This window comes from Rhineura floridana, chromosome 6 (assembly GCF_030035675.1).
Source record: "Rhineura floridana isolate rRhiFlo1 chromosome 6, rRhiFlo1.hap2, whole genome shotgun sequence".
NCBI classification, from domain to species: domain Eukaryota; kingdom Metazoa; phylum Chordata; class Lepidosauria; order Squamata; family Rhineuridae; genus Rhineura; species Rhineura floridana.
In genome coordinates this window covers 115232561-115254606 of record NC_084485.1, presented here as the reverse complement: position 1 = coordinate 115254606, position 22046 = coordinate 115232561, and the positions used below count along the sequence as shown (strand labels likewise).

The window sequence follows — 22046 nt, the reverse complement described above, 5'->3', positions numbered from 1 at the left end:
GCCATCCAGATGCCCATGGGAAGTCCACAAGCAAAACCTGAGTGCAGGAGCACTCTCTCCTCCTGCTGTTCCCAGCAATTCTGGTATTCAGAGGCATAGTGGAGGTAGATCATAACCACTGTGGCTAGTAGCCATTGATAGCCTTATCCTCCATGGATTTGTCTAATCCTCTTTTAAAGCCATCCAAGATGGTGGCCAACACAACCTCTTAAGGATCTGTTCAAAAGTAAGAGTGGGATCTGAACTTGGAGCCCACATAGATCCATGCAGGATTGTCATATTTTTCCTAGCAAGACTCTTGTGCCACATGACAGACGTGTGTCCTGAGTTGGCTCACCTTTTGCTTTCACTGAGATACGGTGATATCAGTGGGTGGGAAGGGATGCTTTCAGTAGGCGCTGGCTATCAAAGGCAGAGGAGCCTTCCCAGGAAAAGAAAAGTGGCAACCTTAGAGCTAAGGCCAACAGTTGTGCCCAATGTGGCCCACTGAGGCTCATCTCCAATGGATTTGTGAGAGGGCCGGTTAAAGAGTTAATTTTCAGAAGAGGCAGGGGAGGGACAGAGAGAAGTGCTGGAACACCTCTGTCGTCGCTCCGCCCCTCCGCGTGGGGAGGGGGGAGGGGTAATACCTCGCCTCTCCTGTTGTTCTCCGACGTCCTATCCCAGCCTGTGCAGCCTCAGGGCTGGAGCCAGGAGGCAAGCGAGGCCGTGTGCGAGGCTCCTGGAAGAGCTCTCAGCCCAGCTGCTGGCAGCAAGACATGCGCATTGCAGGGCGCCCTCTCACCCTCTCAGCTATGCCAAGTATGTGAGCAGCAGAAGAGAACAGCGAGACGCGCGCACGGACCAACTGCTAGACCATGGGGCGCTCCTGCCAGCGGGAGGACGGGCTGCTGCGCTTGTCGCTGCCGCCTGCTTCAGAGGATCACCCAGCGGTACCCTTCTGCGCGGCGGCAACCGCAAGCAACTAACTGAAGGAGGAGCGGCGGCGGCGACCAGGCATGGCTGACCCTCTGCGCAGGACTCTCTCCAAGCTGCGGGGCAGGCGGTCGCAGCGAGATGCAAGAGGCGCGGGGGAAGCCTCCGGGCACCCCAATGGTGGAGGCAGTAGCCGCGGCGGCGGCGGCGGCGGCGTCCTTCAAGGTGAAGCCCAGCAGAGTCTGCAGCAGCAAGAAAACGGGATGACGGTCACGCCGTGCGCTCTTCTGGGCAGCCCAGCAGGCGGCGGCGAGGTCCTCGTGTCCCCGCTGGAGGACCTGGGGCTGCGGGAGTCGGCTGCTTGGTCCCGGCGGGGAAAGGCGGTGATGCCTGGGCAAGACTTCTCTGGAACCACCATTGCCCATCCTTGCGCTCCGGGAAACTGCGTGGAAGAGACCCCGCTGTCGCCGTCTAGCCCCCAAGGGCTCCGTGCGCCTCCGGCGGCCGAGCTCTGTTTCTCCTCTTCCCCTTTTTTCCCGAGGGGCACGGACTCTGGATCTGCCCTGGAGCGCGGCGGCGGGAGCGAAGAAGACGATTACTATGATAACCAGAACCTACCCGGTTGGGGCTGCCCAAAAGTGTCCCGATCGCAGGAAAAGGCGCGGGGAAACATGGAGGGCAGCGTGGCCACCTTTGCTGCTGCTGATGGTGGTGGCGGCGGCGTCCACAACCGAGCCAGGGCACGGGAGAGTACCGGCAGACTACGAAGCCAGCTGCAGGAGGCCTATTACCTGCTGATCCACGCCATGCACGACCTGCCCCCGGCCAGCCCCACGGTCGGGGTCCGCTCTCCTCAACCTGCTGCCCACCCACCCTCTTCCTTCTTGCCCGAGTCTTTCTCGTGCGCAGACGGCGGCTCATCTCAGCTGCAAGTACCCAATCCTGGCTTCCAAGCCTCAGCCAGGGACCCTGCCTGGCGCCAGGGCATCAGCAAGAGCCTGGAGAGCCTCCTCTTTGCTCAGCCCTCCGCCAAACCGCCGTCCTTGCGAAGGTGCAGCAGCGACAGCGCGCTACGATCCCTGCTCCAAAAGCCTTTGCCGCTCCAGGGCCACCTGCTGCAGCAACTACAGCAGCCGGGCACAAGGCGGGAAGCCTGTTTCCTCGCAGCTGCCGCCGCCTGCTCTGGCGATAGCAGCTGCGAGCAAAGCCCCAGCAGCCGACGCGTTTGCGAGACGCATCCGTTGGCGCCCCGGGATGACTTGGCGCAGATGCTGCTCCCGAAGTTTGGCCCGAAGCTCTGCACCGCCCTGGATGAGGCAGTGGCGTTGAAGGGCACTATGGCTCCAGCAGCGGCCTGCAGCGATAGGAGTCATGAGGGCCCCACAGCAAATGCCCCTGGGGCCCCCTTCAAGCCTCCAGCGGTGACGGTTAGGAAGCTGCAGAAATGGATGTACAAAGGACGCCTCCTCTCCTTGGGCATGAAAGGCCGCAGTGGGGCAGCTGGGCCTTCCTCCCCTTCCTCTCCCACAAAAGCCACCAGGACCTGCGGGCCAGCAACTCCACCTCCTGCCCCTTTGAGGGGGCAAGGCGACAAAGCCTTAGTATCCCCTTCAGACCAAAGAATCTTGCTGACAGGTAATGGCTTCTGTGACCCCCCTCCCTTTCCTGGGGTTTTGCAAGCCCCTAAGGTGGCATCTTTTTTTTTTATGGACAGTGGTTCTATGCTTTAACAGCTGCTTGATAGGTAGAAAGCCCTTCAGTGCCTTATCCTTGCATCGCCATAGTTAGAAAAGGTTTCACTTGGCTGACTTACTTTTAGGTGCATGAGACCTGCCTTTTTTAAAAAGTGGCAAAAAAAGCCTTGTCTGCTCTGTTGCCTTCTACAAAAAATGGCTGAAGTGCTGAAGGCAAAGGAGCCTCACTTTAGGGGATGGATAGAATCCATTGTTTATGACAATGACATGTGAAACATACTGAACCCTCTCCACAGGACTGCATAAAAATAGCATGTGTACCATAAAAGGTATATGCAGCGTTTTGAGGAAAAGACCAGACTTCCACAAACTTTCTGTGACAAATACTACTTTGCAGGTAGTGTGCAGGATTCACATGGGGGGGGGATGAAACAAACGCCATACATGATGATGCTCACAGCTGCAGATCAAGACTAGAAGGTTTGATAAAGGAAAGGAGAGTGTATGTAGGTTAGGAAGAATACTACGGTTGATCTAGTTCTGGCATAAGTTCTTACCCCATTGCATGAGCCAGCCAAATTTAACATCATTTACAGTGCCTTGCAAAAGTAATCAGACCCCTGACTAATGCTCTCATATTACTGAGTTACAAATGGTACACTGTAATTTCGTTCTGTACGATATTTTATTTTGAAACACTGAAACTCAAAATCAGTCATTATAAGGTGACATTGGTTTTATGTTGGGAAATGTTTGTAAGAAACATAAAAAACTGAAACATGTTGCTTGCATAAGTATTCAACCCGTGTGCTGTGGAAGCTCCCAGTTTATACAGATGAAAGAAATTGCCCTATCGAGGACACAATTACCTTACCATTGGCCTCCATCTGTGAACCATTAAAGTTGCTGTCACACTGTCAGGATAAAAAACCCACTATTGAAGGATCATTGGTCAGGCTGGATCTGAAGGAAAATGAAGACCAAAGAGCATTCTACACAAGTGAGAGATAATGTAATACAAATGCATATATTTGGAAAAGGGTACAAAATAATATCCAAGTGTTTGGATATCCCAGTGAGCGCAGTTGGATCAATAATCAGGAAGTGGAAGCTGTATCACACTACCCAGGCACTGCCAAGAAAAGACTGTCCCTCAAAACTCAGTGCTCGAACAAGAAGGAGACTTGTGAGAGAAGCCACAGAGAGGCCAACAATCACTTGGAAGGAGCTACAGAGTTCAGTGGCTGGGAGTGGAGTAATGGTGCACCAGTCAACCATATCAAGAGCTCTGCATAGCACTAGCCTGTATGGGAGGGTGGCAAGAAAGAAGTCATTGCTCAAAAAGTACCATCTGAAAGCATGTCTGGAGTTTGCCAGAAAGCATGAGAGTGCCCCAACTGCCACGTGGGAAAAGGTTTTGTGATCAGATGAGACCAAGATAGAGCTTTTTGGCTAAAACTCAAAGCGCTATGAGTGGTGCAAACCTAACACTGCCCATGCCTCAAGACACATTATCCCTACAGTGAAGTATGGCAGTGGCGGCATCATGCTGTGGAGATGCTTCTCATCAGCAGGGACTGGGCATCTTGTTAAAATTGAAGGAAGAATGGATGGAGCAAAATACAGGGAAATACTGCAAGAGAAACCTGCTTCAGTCCACTAAAAACTGAAACTTGGAAGGAAATTCACTTTTCAGCAGGACAATGGTCCCAAGCACAAGGCCAAAGCAACATTAGAGTGGCTCAAGAACAACAAGATGAATGTCCTACAGTGGCCCAGTCAAAGTCCTGATCTCAATCCCATTGAGAATCTGTGGCACTCTTTGAAAATTGTGGTCCACAAGCGACGTCCAACCAACCTGAACGGCCTGGAGCGAATCTGCCAAGAAGAATGAGCCAAAATCCCTATGACACTGGGTGCAAAGCTGGTAGATTCTTACCCCAAAAGACTTAAAGCAGTTATTGCAGCAAAAGGTGGCTCTACCAAATATTAATGTATGGGGGCTGAATACTTATGCAAGCAATATGTTTCAGTTTTTTATGTTTCTTACAAACATTTTCCAGCATAAAACCAATGTCACCTTACAATAACTGATTTTGAGTTTCAGTGTTTCAAAATAAAATATCATGCAGAACAAAATTACAATGTACTGTTTGTAATTTAGTAATATGAGAGCATTGGTCAGGGGTCTGATTACTTTTGCAAGGCACTGTATATCCCATACACTTTGACTGGAATGTTAAACACTTGTGTAAATCTCACCCATTCAAATTCAGAAGGACTTAAGAATGCTTGTTTTTTGCTGGATTGTACCCTCTGTTTATAAAAGCCAAATGACACATTTAAGGGGAAGAGTTAGGGGAAAGCACTTGTCAGAATGTAAATTGGGTAGTCCTGGGCATCTATAAATGCTGTTGCACAGCAACTGTTACTACTGATGGAAAGTTTACATGACAAGGAGAGATTCTAGCCTTACATTCTCCCTGACATGCCGCTTTTCATGTGTAGGGACTTTTTTATTTTAAGCTGGGGTAGAATTGAAACATGAGGGTTCCTTCTCACATTATGTTTGCAACACTGGAGCTCCTGCAGTGCAGCCCCTTTTTCTGCTGTTCAGGTTTTGTGACCAGCCCACACGGCAGTTCTTTCCATGTCAGTGCAGCTCCAAACTTGGGGAGGAGTGATGCTGACATGGAGAGGAGTGTCCACTTGCAGAACTCATTTTACCCAAGTAGCAGAGGAAAGAGCTTGCACAATAGCACCTCTCATGCTCCAAATATAATGTCATCTTTGGTCTTAAACCATTTTCTCTCAGCTTACCTCTCTCTAACCTCACCTCCTGCACCGATTACTGTTCTATCTGCATTCATATCTACATGAAAATTAATAAATGTGACACATACTAACCGTAATCTTGCAATAGCGTAAGATTATTTGAGTGCAAGAAGTATCAAAGAAGATGCTTCCCTCTTTTTCTTTCTCCCTGCCCCCACCCCTGCCAAAATCCTCTGTCCAGTGCAGGCTCAGAAGTACATGTCACAACTCTCCTGACAAAAGAAAGCAGAGGGGAATGGGGAGAAAATAGAGGAAAGAGTGTTCATGTTACCTGGTCAAGCACCACTGCCTCATTTATTTCTGTTGGCCCTGAGGGGTGAAAAATTCCAAGAAGGGTTGCCAAATCAACATGGACGCTTTGGGAAAATGCCTCTCTTTTATATATTAATCTTACACATGTTGCTAAACTGAGTTAATAACTCACTTATTCAAGTACGCTTATGTGAAGCAACCTCCCAGTTTCCCAAGTGTCTGTATATTTATTTCTCTAAATTCCAAATTATTGCATATGGTCCAGGATTAAATGTAGAAATGAGAAGCTACAGATTGGACAAAATAACAATAATAATTATATGCTTGATTAGTTGCTGCCAGAAGCCCATAGCAAGTCTGCCCCATTAAATTCTTAAAAGTTCAGCAGAACATTGGGTTGGATCCAGACCAAGCCATGCTTACAGTAGATCCATTAAAATAATTGGGAATTCAGTTATTTGTTTTAAGATTTATAAGCTGCTTAATCAAAGAGCTGTCTAAGATAGATGACTAAAGTCCTATTGATTGAGTTGGGTCTACTCTAAGTGTCACAAAGACTGGATCCAATGCAGTGCGCTTGTTACACCTAACGTGGCCAGTTGTGTTATTCTAGACAATTTTCTGCACAATCAGCCTCTTTTTTAAGATCAATCAATGAAGAAACAATACCGCTCACTGCAAACCTACTCTGTATTTCCACATCTAATTCCGCAGGATAAAATGTGTGGGGAGAGACAAATATTAAGTGCTAGGTATGAGAGGAAAGCTGTCTTTAAAACATTGTTTTCTTTACCAGTTCAAATGTCAGACACTTTCCGCAATGTCCAGGTCACCTCAAAATACCAGTACTTAGCAAGCTGACTTCATGCTATGACGATTAAAGAAAGACCTTCAGAATGAAAGTATTTTTGAAATGGACAGATGTGGTAAAATGTAAATGTACTGCCTTCAAGTCGATTCCAACTTATGGCGACCATAGGGTTTTCATGAGGCTGAGAGGCAGTGACTGGCCCAAGGTCACCCAGTGAGCTTCATGGATATGTGGGGATTCAAACCCTGGTCTCCCAGGTCATAATCCAACACCTTAACCACTACGCCACACTGGCTCTCATGACAGCAGTGGTACAATTGTAAATTCTGTATGACTGGGAGTATTACAATGTAGTCAGTTGTATGCACACTTCCTTGTGTTCAGTGGGGCTTACTCCCAGGTAAGTGCATAATTAGAAGTTATTAATGGGGTCTGAACATATTTTGTAATTGAAGCTTTGTGTTTTTTCTAAAAGAACGTCAAACTTGGATTACTGAGATAAACCTACAGGATCACTGTAGTGCTTTGAATTGTTAAACTTGACTTCTGCTGTTTTTAAAACTAGACATAGCCTTAGGTCTAGTTTGTATATGTGTAATTAATACGAATAGTTATGGATATGAGTTGTGCGTTGAGGATCTACTCTCCAGAGGGCTATTAGCTTTCCTAACATATCCTTAATACAACATGAACATTTTTGAATTGTTACAACAAACACACAATAGCGCTCTTCCAGAGTTATGGTGGCTTGTTAAGTCAACACATGATAGGCAGCTGTAGGGATGAATGTACTACCGGCTCTGCCCCTTTGCATCATCCTTGTTGACCTCCATGAGGTGGAGGGTGAGTGTCTGAAGCTGGAAGCCTCCTGTACCTGCATTGGGAGCTTCCACAAGCAGAGGGGGCTTCCTACTTCAGATAGTAGTCATCCTGGAGCCCCCCCCTTGCATCTTAACACACCATCTTATGCCTGAAGATAATGTTTGTCATATTATCTGAACCTAGCTAAATTTACTTGGAACTAATGCCCAGTTATTTCAATGATGACTTCCAAGTATGTGCTCTTAGAACTGGTGCTGAAAGATTGCTTCGCTAACTGGCCTCAGTGTGCGAAGCTGACCACGTATGTTTGGCATCTTGCTAAGTTGTCCAGTTGCAAAGGAAGATGAGAGTTATTGGCTGTGCAGGAAAGGAAATTTCAGCAACTGCACCTGCCAAAATTCTCTTTTCTATGGGGCAGTTAAAGCTATGGGATTCTTTCTCCCTTTTGTACATGTCCCCCTCCCCCTGGGGCAACTCGTGGCACGTGGCCCCAGCTCCCTCAAATGGGCCCTTCTTCCACAGCTATGGCTGAGCTCATCCTAGATCTTGCTGGAAAGCCCAAGCACTTAAGCAAACCTGTGATTCAGGTCCCCTCCTCCAATGTTACAGTGCTTGTGTGAAAAGGCCACTTGCATTAGCAGGTGTCTGTGCTTTTTATAATGTATGAACCAGCTCTAAGTTATGTTAATAACTTAATTATTCAAATATTCCTTGTCTTTCCTTCTTAACAGTGTGTGGTCTCTTCTTACCTGTAAGAAATAGTTACTTTCTAGCATTGTTTCTTTCATGTTTTAACTTTTCCACACAAGTGCATACTGAATAGCTGCAATGGGAAAATGCTCTTCAAGGTTGGCACACACCCCTGTTTTAAGTTCTGTTTTAGGATTATGCCTGGTTTAAAGTTTCATTGCACTAAATCCTCTTAGATTTATTGCTAAACACTCCTTCAGAAAAATATAATTAGCAAAAGTATTCTAAACATTGGTTGCACAATACTATTACATTCTGTGTATTGTTTTACAGACACAGGAACATTAAAATGCATATAATTACAAGGTATCTGTTAATTGTACAGACTTGAGCAGTCACAGTAAAAGAAATAGACTTGTTCCAGAAATGTGGGTTGATATATAGGGAATCTTTCTTGCTGAATAGAATAGTGGCTTCTCTCTTGGGGTTAAGCAATAACAGAATATGAAAACCAATGAAGTGAGCAATTATTTTTTATAAAGAATATATGTTTGCATTAAAAAATAGACTGAAGGAATTCTGACTATTTAAATAGGGAAATCATTGCATTTATTAGTGTGGTAGGGAGGCTGAGTAAAGTTAAATAGACTGAAGTTATATTCTGTTATGGATCGTCACCTTAAGTTTGATTGACTGGTGGGAATTGTACTACCAAATTGCATTTTTTAAAATGTTTTTAGCTCAAGAATGTTAAATTCAAATATGTTCCTTAGGTTGCATTATAGTACACTCTCCCTTTCTTAAACACCCTTCAACACTGTATTCAAATTAAAGGAGCTGATTTTCGAGTGAGTGTTTGTTTAGCATACTTGCAGTTTTTTAGTCTACAATCTTATGACTGAAGCTTGGGTCATAAAAGGTTGCATTGTGTGTCAGTTGGGGAATCTGATTAGGGCTGGTTCTCTCTCACTCACAAGGTTTGAGCCATATGTGTAGGCAAACAAGTTTGTGCAGGAACAGAATCTTAAAGAGGCAAGCTGAGATTAGAGCCCATAAAACACCCAATAGATTATTTGTGTGGAGTATTTATACCCCAGCTACTAACCAAAGTTATGGAGGTGGCTTACAACAAAACAGAGTTACTAAGGAGAAGCAAATGTATGTACAAGTCCCTTTTTATCGCCACCATCAGATGTTCCAGCTGCTATTTTGCTTCTGAATCTCTGGGCCGTGGCAGATCTCAAAAGAAATAGCTCTGGCCTGGAAATGGCTACCAGAGTAGTCAGATGGGCAGGGCTTCATCACCCGAGCTGCTGTTGCTGAGTCTTATAGTTTTGCTCTTGGAGGCAGATGCAAGAGGGACTGGAAGAGCAAAGGTGATTACAAACCTCTGCCACTCCTAACATGTTCCAGCTGCCGCTCTGTTTCTGAATCTGTCAGCCACAACTGACCTCAGAGGGAATAGCCCTGGTCTGGAAAAGGCTGCCAGAGCAGCCAGAAGTTAGTCCCTCATAGGGCAAGACTTTCTCACCTGGTCTACGACTTGTCTCCTGGTGGCAGATGCAAGAGGCAAAGGTATCCTCAGATGTTCTATGTAGGTACAGTCCAAGTTGAGATGCCTTGCCAGTAGGAGCAGGGTAACAGGCACATTTAATAAAGGTGGCTGAAATTTAGTACCGGAATAATATTTCCAAATAGATAAAGGAACTAATTCAGGGTTCCAGTTCAGATTTTGATAAGTGACACAAAGTTTTGTAGTGCGATTCAAAGGCCTGCTATTGGATATACTCAAGATTAAATTGAAACAACAGTGGTGTATTTTAAGCACATTTGATCTGGTTATTTTATAGATTCACTAATAGGCAAAAACTCCTTGAGGTTTAAGAATGTTAAGAACATGTCACCAAATTCTTCCAAGCTACACAGGAAGTGGACTGTGAAAGACCAACCCAAATAGTGGTTGTATTTTTACAAATTTGTAGGGCAGTATAATATCGCAGAGAGGAGGTCAGATCTCCTGCTCCCCTGGTGCATTCACTATAGTTGCCCTATTTCTCTGCTTTTTAAAGTTTGATAGAAATATCTGTTAGCTATAGAGGTACATTCTTAAACCGCAAGGTTTTTTTGCCTATTAGTGAATTTCTCTGCGTTTTAATCTGGGAGGTAAGAAATTGGATCCTGTGCAAGTTTGCTGAGAATGGATTGATCATTTGCATGCTTATTGAGTTCAGTGGGATTTACTCCCTGCAATCATGCTTAGCATATGTAAAACTGATCATGGGAGGGAGGAAGCACTGGAGTGGGCAGGGGAGGTGGAAGAAGGAAGAGGGGAAGGGAGGAGGAAGGGAGGGGAGCAGGGAAGAAGTGGAAAGGCAGGTCTGATCATTTGCATACTTATTGAGTTCAGTGGGATTTACTCCTGTGTAATCATGCATAGGATAGGTGAAACCGACCTAGGGGAGGAGGGGAGGAGGAGGGCAGGAGGAGGGCAGGAAGGGGAGGGGGAAGGGGCTTAGGTGGGTGGACATTGGGCAGAGGGAAAGCCCCTTTCCTTTCCTTTCCAAAAGGAAAACATTGTGAACAGTATCATTGTTTTTCAGTATTTCCCCCACCTTTTTATTCTACAGCAGGCACATGTAGTCTTCCACACAAATTTAAAACAAAGGCAACGTCCACACCAGACCTTTATTTCACTTTCAACAGTCATAGCTTCTCCCAAAGAATTCTGGGAAGTGTAGTTAGTGAAGGGTGCTAAGAGTTACTAGGAGAGGCCCTGTTCCCCTCACAGAGCTTCAATCAGAGCAGCTGACTGTTAAACCACTCTGGCCACTGGGCCTCTGTCAGGGGAATAGGAGTCTCCTCTCAGCACCCTTCACAAACTACACTTCCCAGGATTCTTTGGGGGAAGCCAAGATGGTCTAAAGTGAAATAAAGGTCTGGTGTGGGTGTGGCCCCCTGATTAGCCAAGCAGCTGCAAGTCTGACTTTTAAAACACTGACAGTTGGTTCTTACTGAGCATACCCGGTGTTATCATTGACTGTAATGTTAAATTTCTTAAATTAATTAAAAATCAGCCAGGCATTTTTGAAACCTTTAAACTACGGAAGATGAAGGTCAGAGTATGGGGGCAAGGTCAGTATTAGGATTACAGGTACTCAGTGAACATGGCTGGTTTTTAATTAATTTCAACAAATTGTGAGACCTCTGACAGAAGAAAGTCCAACAGGTGTCTGGTTTTTCTCTCTCTCTTTTTACACTTTGAACTCTTGATTCTCTCTGACAGTTTTGTGTATCGCCATGAAAAATTAAAATTTTGTTAAGCAAGCGTTTCTGAGTTCAGGACTATAAATTTTGTAAGGTTTTGTTTTCAAATGAGCTTATGGGAAGCATCAGCATGGCATGGGGGCATGTTTTCATTTTAATATTGCAGAATGCGAAAAATCCATGGTAATTATAGTATACAACCACTCCTGTGGCTGTATAATAATTATAACTGTAACAGTGCCCTGGGGTCTTAGGACAAGAGCAGGATGCAAGTATTAAAAATATGATCACATGATTAAATAATTGCATCAGTTTGCTGGGCTACTGTATTTAGAGCATCAATGTTTTTAAAACATTTTTCTCTTTGAGACTATTAGGTTTATTGAAAGTAGGAAGACCAAGTTTTCATTAAAATGTATCTTGGATATCAGATCTTTAGTTATATACTGTGAATAGTCCTCTCCCAGAAGGATGAAAAAAGCTATGCTAGTCAAGAATCCTGTCCCATGGTGGGCCATGATAGCTGCAGTACAGCATGCTCCCTAAATATACGTTTATCAAGAGATGTAAGCAATGTCTGATATGTGCATGTACGTGTGTGTAGATTCTCTTTTTGCTATGTCTGTACATTTGGAATGTGATGCAAGTTCGGGCACGACTGTAGTATCGTTTGTAGTTATGTCAAATACTTTCATTGCTGAATTGGGTCAGATCTGAATATTTAGCCATCAGAATATGATTCTTCCCCTCTCCCCATCCCTTGATATCCTAGTGAAATGCCTGTATGCTGAACTATGCTTACATAGTGCTATAATCTGTGTTGATATATACCTATGTAATATTTATATAGTTTTTCAAAAGGGAAAACAAAACCAAATTAATGTAAGGGAGTTTTGTTTTGATCAGACATGTAAACATGTGTATGAAACAGTAGCTATTTTCAGGCCTTCTTGACAGATGCAGTGTGCTGCTTTAGTCCTTTGAATTATCACACACACACGCACACAACTGATTTTAATTTGCTCTACCTTACATTTTAATTTGTTCTATCTTACATGCTCAACAGTTCAGTGGCAACTATTTTAAACCCTGAAGTGGCACAAAAGCACGTTTGAGTACTCTGCTAAACTGTGCTGTGTACGTAATGACCTCAGTGGTAACTAAATGTTTCATTTAAAAAGTGCCACACAGTGCAAAATGATGAAGAGTTTATTGAAGTCTTCATTGGCTTCTAATGTGCTGCTTTCCCTGCTGTTCTTTGCATAGTGTCTTTCAATATGACCTGAATTTGGCCTTCCGTAAAACTTAAGCTGCAGTCCTATTCCTACTTAACTGGGAGTAAGCCCCACTGAATACAATGAAACTTACTTTTGAGTAGATATGGTTAGCATTATGCTATGTGGAATGCTGTAATCCTGTGTACACTTAGTATATGTTCCACTGAAATCAGTTGGACTTCAGAGTAAATGTGCATTGGATTCAGCATTAGAGATGTTTTGCAGCCTAGTCTGGTTCAGTGTTTGCTTAGAAGTCCCAGTGAGTTCTATGGCATTTCTTAGTAAAAATATTTAGGATTGCAGCCCTCTTGTGAAAAATATCAGTTTCATGCATATATACTATCTCAGTATAATGTATTTCCTTCATAAACACCTTTTGCAATGTTTTAATTACACATACTTCTTATGTGCTTTAAAAAACCCAAACCACAATAACTTCAGATTGTATGAGAGAGCAGGAAATGAAAGAGCCATTAGAAGAAGTTAGAAGAACATGGTTAGAAGAGCCATGCGTCTGTCATGTAGTCTCAGTAATACCTACAGGTAAAATTGTTTAAAAATATTTGTTTTAAAAAAGTCATACCTACAGATATTATGTTTCAAATTCTGAGAACAGATGCTGATAAGGGGGAATGCTATGAATCTATGCTAAGGGGTAAAACTCTTTCATGAGACCTGCAACACTTGTGACTGAACAAGCTGAATGCTGCTCACAGTCATGTGGGACTTGATAATGGGCTGTTCTGGTATTGCCCATGGCAGGCTGCAAGTTTTACACACTGCTGTTGTGCGTCATGGTGGCCTAGGTTTGGGATGTGTTGCCTCTGTTCCTGATACAGTTCTACACACACACCAAAATGGAATGGCACCACACAATGCTGCATTTTCAGAGTAGCCCTGTTTTATGGGGTATCTTGCTACAAACCAGAGCTGGTGAGTCACATGGGCAGGGAAAAAATGTGTACCTAAATGAGGGGCAGTCAGTGTTGTGCCTTCCAGATAGTTTGGACAACTTACTCCCGTCATCCCTGACTGTTGGTCATGATGGCTGAAGCCTATGGAAGTTATAGTCCAAAACACGTGGAGGGCTGCTCGGACCTAAATAAGAAAAAAGCTAGTTTCACTGTCCTGGGCTTGTCAGGAAGGAGGGTGGGATGTTGTTGTTGTTGTTGTTGGTAGCAGCAGCAGCAGCAGCAGTAAAAACCAGGTGGCACAATCACATTAGCCTGATGCCCGCAGTGCATTATCAGAATAAAAAATAGCTATTGTCTGATATATTTATTAAGCAAAACATTCACATTTAGTATTTTTGTATGTTCTATGTTTGATGAAATACACTTGAGGAAGTATTTGAAGCTGACCTGTGTTTTTATATGTATTTTTTATATTTTGTATTTACTGAATTGTAAAAGATTATGGCTCTGAGCGATAACGATCCTCTCACATCAGTGTTTATGCACAGTGTATACTGCCGTTACAATTATAGAATAAGTTTGACCTTCCATTTTGCAACTGGTCTTTTACAACCTTGATAGCTGAAAGCTGATTGCATTGTGGCACATTGTAACTTTTTTTAAAGCATTGAATGTAAGCTTGATTCTAACAATGCATGCTTGAAATCTGTAATAATGCTCTCTCTCTCCCCCCCCTTTTACAGATTTGATTGAAACTGTTTACATACCCTCTGTGAGCAGAAGAGAACTTAAGAACTTTAAATCCACTGAACTTTCTGAATGCAGGCCTAGGATTGCTAGCATCACAGTATCCAAGAAACGTAACTGGTTACATCAAAGTTCCCCAAGAGTGCCTAATTTGGAAAAAGGAAACTCCTATAAGAAAATGTCAAGGGAAATACACCAGACACTGAAATCTCCTAGTCCCTTGCTTGAGCCGAAGATGTCTCAGACTTTTTCCAAACTTCTAGGGCATGAAAGCCCTAAAAGAAGAGTTGGCTCTGTACATGCTGCTGAGAATGGGACGAGCTCTTTGGCACTGCGAAACTGTACGTTAGATTTTGGTGATGATAATGATGCAGATGATGAAGGAGAAATATGGTACAATCCTATCCCTGAAGATGATGAGCCTGATTTCCCTTGTTTTATTCATGGTAATGCTGATCGTTTGGACTCTCAAGCCATGAATTACAAGATGCCCTCTGGGAATGACTTGGTTAAAGTCATAGGACATAATGAAGGCCCTCCATGCTTCTCAGACCTTGTTGGAAATGCTCTACCCAGGGAAATTAATCACATAGATTGTATACATTCCATGGAACATTTGCAAGTACACAAGCAAAAGCCTGCATGCAGTATTCAAACTGGGTTTGCAATGGAAGATAGTCCTACATTAAAAGGTACTTTGGGAGGTAAGGAGAGTGTAAAGGTTTCACCTATAGTGATTATGTTATTACACTTAGTATTCATGCCAAAGTCATCCAGCTATCATTTTAATGTGTTGAAAGTGAGTTTCTCTGAAAGTTCAAGTCTTACTTGGAGCCAATTAATATGCTGTTAAATGTGCAAATGTCTGCTTATGTGAGTAGCACACGCATAAGCAATTATTTGCACTTTTAGTAACATATTAATCCACTCATACAGCATGATCATTGAGTAAGCCTTGGCCTTGTGTGCTCCTCCCTCTACTCTCCTTCTCCCATGCAGCCATAGGGAGAAGGTCAAAAGCTTTTGCTTCCTTTTTAGTTAACTGTGATTTGGCATGTTGTCCAGAAAGACAAATAATTAACTATGGTTAGTTTAAAACAAGGCAACTTCAAGCTGTGTCTTCTGAATCTGGCTCATTTAACCATAGTTTTGGGGCTGGATGACAGCTATTGTGAGTGTGTGGCGCTAAAGCTTGCTTTCCAGCTTGTGCTTGTCATGCTAAACTGTGATTTGTCACAAAGCAGGGGAATCTGTGGTTCTCTAGGTGTTGTTGGGCTCCAGTTCCCGTCAGCCCCAGCCAGTATGGGCAATGGATAGAAATGACTTTGCTGGCTGGGGCTAATTGGAATTGAGGTTCCAACATCATCTGAAGGGCCAAAGGTTCCATAGCCATGATTTGGCATGACATGGAAACCAACTCACTGAATGATGATTTATACCCATTTACATGGCCGAGACTGCTGGTAAGGTGGTAATCCAACCAAAAGTTTAGTTACTTATTCCTTTTACTGGTGATTAACTTTGGACATCCAAGTTTGAATATTTTGGTGCCAGAGAATAATCTTATTCTACGGTCCTAAAATATATCCTCAACTGAAAAAGTAGTACAAAATAAACAAAAACCATGAAGATATATCACTGATGAAGGACAGTGCTGATAGCTATATCTGTGAACTTATGGCTTTGACAGGAAGCGTATATGTGCCTTACATTTTATCCTAATGTTTTAGAATAGAATATGCTATATCTCCATTAAGGTGCTCAGGGCAACTTGCATAGTTTTTTCTCCATGTTGTGTTCACGGTCAGGTTGGTTAGGCTGAAAGATGGTGACTTTTTAGAGATCTGCTGTATGAAGTTTTCAACCCAAGTTTTCCCAGTCTAAGCTAAAATGACACCAGTCAGTTTTATCCCATTCTTTAGTGATGCATGTGTTCATAAAGCAGTGTATAATATAAATTGGTCAAAACATTGGTAAGATTGAATCCCTTTTGCATGTATTGTGCTATTGCTGTATCTAAGTGATTTAAATTTTTCATTTAGTATCACTGTATTGATGTCTGAGATTTATTTTCACCTGGCTTCTCTGTGTTTCTTCTGTAAAGAACTCTAAAACTTTCATTTGGAAAAATCTCCCCAAGAGTTCTGGTAGGTTTTCTGAACCAATTGTATATTTTCAGTCATGCTTGGGAATTAAACATATGAAATGCAAAAAAAAAAGGTGAGTATCCAAGCAAAACCAATAAAAGAGAGTGAAAAAAACACATTATCAAGGATTTAAAGTATTGCCAGAGATCTCTGAAATTTGTGTTTTCGCTTTGAACTAACCACTGAATGCCTAGAGTGTATGCAGGCTATAATGCACTGGGTTTCTTTCCAAATAAAATCACTTACAGCATCTTGTGATTTTTCAGTCTCTTTTATCGGGAATTAAACATAACATACAATAATACATCCACCATTGATTTTTGTTTGGCTAGCATTAACAATGTTTTATCCTTTGTCTAGTTCTTAGAACAATCTGTATAATACAAATAACCCTTTGCTACTTACTGAACATATTTTTCTTAATAGTGCTGTCAATAGGGATATGCCTAACATTTCTCAATTGGCTTTGGCTGCTTAGGGATTTTTAAAAAAATTGGAGTGGGGAGGGTGCATTCCATTTTTTGTATCCTTGGGAGCTTACACTTTTCTTGAGAAATTCTAGTTATTTCTTGTACCTTCTACTGAATTGCTGATAATATATTTTATTTGCCAGCTGAGAAAGTGTAAGCATGATCATTGTAGGAAAGCTACGTACATTTTGTATCTTGTTGCATGGATTAATTTCTTAATACATATATAGCTCGCACTAGTATTAACAAAGGGGTTGTGGTGTAGTAAATTTGTTCTTGTATTCAGGGAAATTATGTAGAGACTTCCAAGTCCCAGAGGAAAATCTTTGCTTAACTAAATTGGGATTGGTCCATGGCTGTGTGCCTATAATGAACCCTGGTGAAATTGATAGTGAATTTTTCGTATACTGTTCCTTGTGTATTAAGTTAATGTAGCTATTTGAAATGCAGCTTTGCCTCTGTGTTTACGGTGTGCATTGAATAATGATCACATTGAAAGCAATAATTGGTGAGGAGAGTCCCTGCTGTTAAGTAATTGGCTTTATTGCTAAGGGGTACTTGGGGATTCTTTTAATCCTGTTAAGGTGTCTACACTTAATTTCAGTCTAAGCTAAAATGACAGCTCATCCAGACAAAACTACTGCATAAAGGGCAGCAGGACAAATTAGCTGTGTTTATATGAATGTGTGGTACTAGATAGCACTCGCAGTTGCTATGAAAAGTTTCTATATGTCTTTATGGATTGAATCATAATTAGTAATTCTTGTTTGCCCCCTAGTGATTTTCTAAACAACCTCCACCACCCACCCTGGTCTGGGGGGAAAATGCAGTTGCATTTTTATGCTAAGTGTCTTATGATTTTGAAACATTTTCCCAGTCCTACTTTACCTCTGCCCATTGTAGTAGAATAGGCATGGCTGCTATACTGCCCAGAAAAGCTTTAAATCAGTGGTTCCCAACCTTTATGAGCACGGGACCCCCTTTATAAGCTGAAAAAAATTTTGTGACCCCCTCCCCCCAGGGAGGCAGGCTGGCTGCCAGGAAGGAAGGGGGAAAGCAGCTTTTCTTTGCAGGCTTGCTTCTTTTTGCTTCACAAAAAGCCCTCTCCTCTCATTCTAAGTAAGGCTGTTGCCAGTAGCGGCAGTGCAAGGAGACGGGAATCAGTGATAGTAATCCCCTCTTCTTCCTAGTAGCTCCACCCTCAGCCTCCTTTGGCATCTGCCATGTATTTTATAGGCAGATGCCTGCCCTCGGTGCGCCTGAAAGACGCTCTGGCGCTTCAGCAAAAGGCCTCCCCTCTCATTTGGAGCAAGGGGGAGGTGTCATCTGCAGCGCCAGTGGAAAGCGGACAGTGTCGAAGGAGTGAAGACTTTTTTAAAAAAATTAATAAACAATTCATTTCTTTACTGTTCACGGCCCCCTCTGGATTACTTCACGGCCCCCCTGGGGGTCCTGGCCCCCAGGTTGGGAACCACTGCTTTAAATGATAGAAGAGTGTTAGCCATAGTTGGAAAATAGACAGTGGATACAGCTTTCTGGAATATCTCTTCTTGTCCTCAGCTGCTTAACTTTTGTGTACATACTTGCATTTCATGCATGTTCAGGGCGACTTACTCTCTAGTAAATGTCTTTAATCTCTTTTCCGGATTCTGATTTGCACGAAGTACATTCTTTATTTTAAGTTTCCTGCATATCAGGGTAGAGCTATATGTTGGGGCTGCCATCAAATATGGCATTCTATATCATGTTCTCCTCCACTGCAACAGATTGGGAAACCTACCCCAGGTTATGATGCCATCATGTTGTATGTTTTGCTGCCACTGTGCCACATCATTGCTGGGGGAGAGGCACAAAATGTGATTATGTTAGGACATGGGATACGTTTGCTACCCAGGGCAGGGGATGAATGTGACACAAGGATGCTGTTCATAGTGACATGCTTTGCCCATTTTCCATTCTACTCTTCTCCCTGACTTAAAACCAACGAGAGGCAAATAGTGTACTGACTCGTCTTTTTAAAGAATGCAGCTTTCTCTTCCAACTTTGCATGTGTATTTCTAACCCTGGCAACTTAACCATTCCTTCTGGAAGGACTACTGAAAAACAGGTCTTGAACTGTGTGATCACAGAAAACCTTTATGAGTTGGATTCTCAGCAGATATCAAACTATTTAATACACTTCATTCTTAAGTCACTTAAATTTTACTGTTTTATTTTCTTGGTACAGATTTCTCCTGTATGCTGTGCCATATTTTTTTAAACATTCCAGAATTAAGCACAGGCCTTTCTTGTGGAAGAAAGTTAACAACTGCTTGCCCTAGAGGAAAGTCCTTTTTTTAGACAATTGCAAGCCTTTTGAAAATAAGTATGCCTCTTCATTGGTATTGCTATTTCTATCTTAACTATAGTGTCTAATTTTCAGGTTTTCAGAGATATTTACTGAATTATACCTAGCATCCTTGAGACTTTCTTAAAAAAAGTTTTTGAAGGAAAAATAGTATTTTTAGTTCAGGGAGGACTGAAAGGAACATCATTTGTTTTCCATCCTGAATTCAAGTAGTCCATATTTAGATAAAGTGGTTTCTGTTCTTATCTGAATGTGTTGCTTTTTTAATATAAGAATTGTAGGTTCTGAGTTTGTAAGGCTCTGTTTGTATCAATATGTTGCTTACAATAAGAGGACAAAAAGATAAAAAATGTCAGTGGAAGTCCCTTTAAAAAAACAGAAAAACTTGTTGGGCTGGTGCTTTTGATCACAACTTTATATTGCCCATTTGTGTTATGCCAAATGTAAGTGTTCTGGGCAAGACAATAGATGTGTCAGTTTCATATCACCAGGAGTCGGGGTGGGGGTTGGGGGGGGAGGAGAAATATATTGAGGACTTTTGAGTACTGACTTCTGGGGTTAATTGGAGCAAGTCTCTCTCTTCCTCTGAGCAGAGTTGTGTGCATGTTAATTTAATTAGGATTGACTTGATGGATTAAATAGACATAGACTGAGTAGGTGAAGCTTCAGTAGAGGAGACCAGATATGAATGTTTGAAGTACAATGATTCCCATGTGATGCTTGTTGGCTTTCAGTTATGAAAAAAGTGTATGTGCATGCAATTACCTTATTGCAGAAGCTCTACAACTTTTAAAACACTATATAACACTTGTAGGCCTACACGCGTATCTTTACCTTTTGTGTTAAATGCAGAAGGCAGTTTATAATCTTGTGTATTGTTTCCCCTCATTTAATGCCATCTAGGAAAGCTTGCAAACATTTCTGTGCCAAAATTATGAATTTAAACTAACCATAAAACCTGTTTTTATTGGTTCCTTGTGTATGAGTGCCTGTGCATGTATTTATGAAGGCAAAAAGCCACAAAAGCTGACTTGTAAGAATATTTGAAGAGCTCGCTTTTCATTACAAATTTCTGATATTGCACTTAAGCCTCACTGAAAGAAAACACAAGATGGAGGAAAAAGCACAGTGGTGTTTCTCTTTGTCCCAGTGGAAGTGGCATAGGAGAATTCTCCAGTATATTCCTCCTTAATGTTTTCCCCCTCACCTTTACAGCAATGTGCTTTAGGGACACTATATTGCAAAAACAAAAATTTTAAAAATAGGGGAGCTGAGTCAAGAGTTCCCATGAGCAAAACTCTTGCTTATAGGGCACTCCTGCTGGAGAGAGGAGGGGAGGTCAATTGCTGCCAAATCCTTCTTTCCCCTGCACTCCCTGTACCTCCCAAAAATTTGCTTTAGAGGATTGAGGGACCCTGTTGTGCCTTGGGTTCTTGATGGGGGGTGGATTTCAGGCTCCCCCCCCAGATGTTTTCAGGCATGCACCCTTTCTTCCCCCATTCAAGTCTCCATTGAGTTGGGTCCCCAATGTCCTTGGCTGAGGATGGTGTCCCTCTTTACTCCCATCCTTTCTCAAGCAGCTGGAGACTCTCATCCTGTTGAAGTGGAAGCCATTTCAAAATGGCCAATGCTTCATGAGGATGAGAGACGAATGACTCTCATACAGAAGTGCTGCTGCCTGCTCAGGTGAGGATGTCTGGGTGGGACAGCAAGAGCCTTGCAGGCACCATATTAGGGGCACTAGGAATAGGGTTTCAGGAATAAGGTTTCTGTTGAGTGAGTGCAATGAAGATCTTTACTGAAGTTACATTTTGCATTTTTGTTAAGTGATGTTCAATGTACTGTATTCAAAATGAACACTCATGCTTTAAGCAGATTTTCTTGATTGACTCAGAACAACCATATAGTTTGCAACTCATGGGAGAAATACCTTCTTATGTTTATATTGAGACTGTCATACAGTCACATATCATTTATCACTATTCTGTTCCCTTTTACTCAGACACATACTATTTTTCTTGAGGTTTTACAATAATTGAATGACGTTTTACAATAAAATAAGGAAAGGATAGTTCAAAGGTGGAGGAAACACTACATGTCCCAGTAAAAAATAAAGTAAAAAGTAGCAAAATAAAACAAATACCAAGCACACTTGACTGTATGCGTGTACATGCATGCTGTGAGATAGTGATAAAATCAGTCTTATATAACAGCTTGAACATGCATGTAGGCCTTAAGAAAGCCTGAACCTCCTCTAATATATATAGAAAAGGTAAAACCAACTTTGATAGTTTAGCAGCAGAGAAGTCTCCACCATCTACGTATGTAATAAATGGATGCCACACTGCCAGGAAGGATCCCATTGCCCTTTCAATATCATTTATCATTCTAACACTTAAGAAAGGGGAAAAAAGAAAAAAGGAAAGCGCTGAAGTCACCGGAAGTTAGTCGCAAAATGTCAAGAATGTTAGATTGACTTCTTACTTGTAATGGAGCCGAGGAAAGTTTTTAATATCTTGGCTGGCTTTTCTAAGCCTTTGCCAGAGGCTTCTGACAGAAAGGGAAGATTAATGTTAGCAAGCTAAAGCATGGCACTGATTACTATAGAATGCTTCAGAGCAGCCCACCAGTGGGACTATGCTGTGATTTGCAGTACAAGGGAAGCCTTTGTCCAGTTTTATCAAACACCGCATTTCTTACGAGCTGCTCGCCAGAAAAGCACAGCAGGCGTGCTAGAAATAGTCTATTCCCTGCAAGGAAGCAGCTTCAATAGAAACGTAGCAACTGGGAGAAACAAGAAAATTCATTGAGGCTTTTGGAAAACAGACTTTGTGCAGGATTGCCTTCCTAGACTTTTTTTT

General features: G+C 42.5%; 1 protein-coding gene across 3 annotated transcripts in view; it reads left to right on the top strand.

Moving 5' to 3' along the window:
* Positions 1 to 648: 648 nt before the first annotated feature.
* Positions 649 to 22046, top strand: part of SYDE2 (synapse defective Rho GTPase homolog 2) — a 60989-nt gene continuing 39591 nt past the window's right edge. For 2 of the 3 annotated variants that reach the window (XM_061633526.1, XM_061633528.1), the window contains exons 1-2: positions 649 to 2550; positions 14218 to 14925. In XM_061633526.1, coding sequence (XP_061489510.1) covers positions 999 to 2550; positions 14218 to 14925 — 2260 coding nt within the window. In that variant the 5' untranslated portion in view covers positions 649 to 998. The remainder of the gene's footprint in view (positions 2551 to 14217; positions 14926 to 22046) is intronic. The other variant, XM_061633527.1, reaches the window with a different exon arrangement.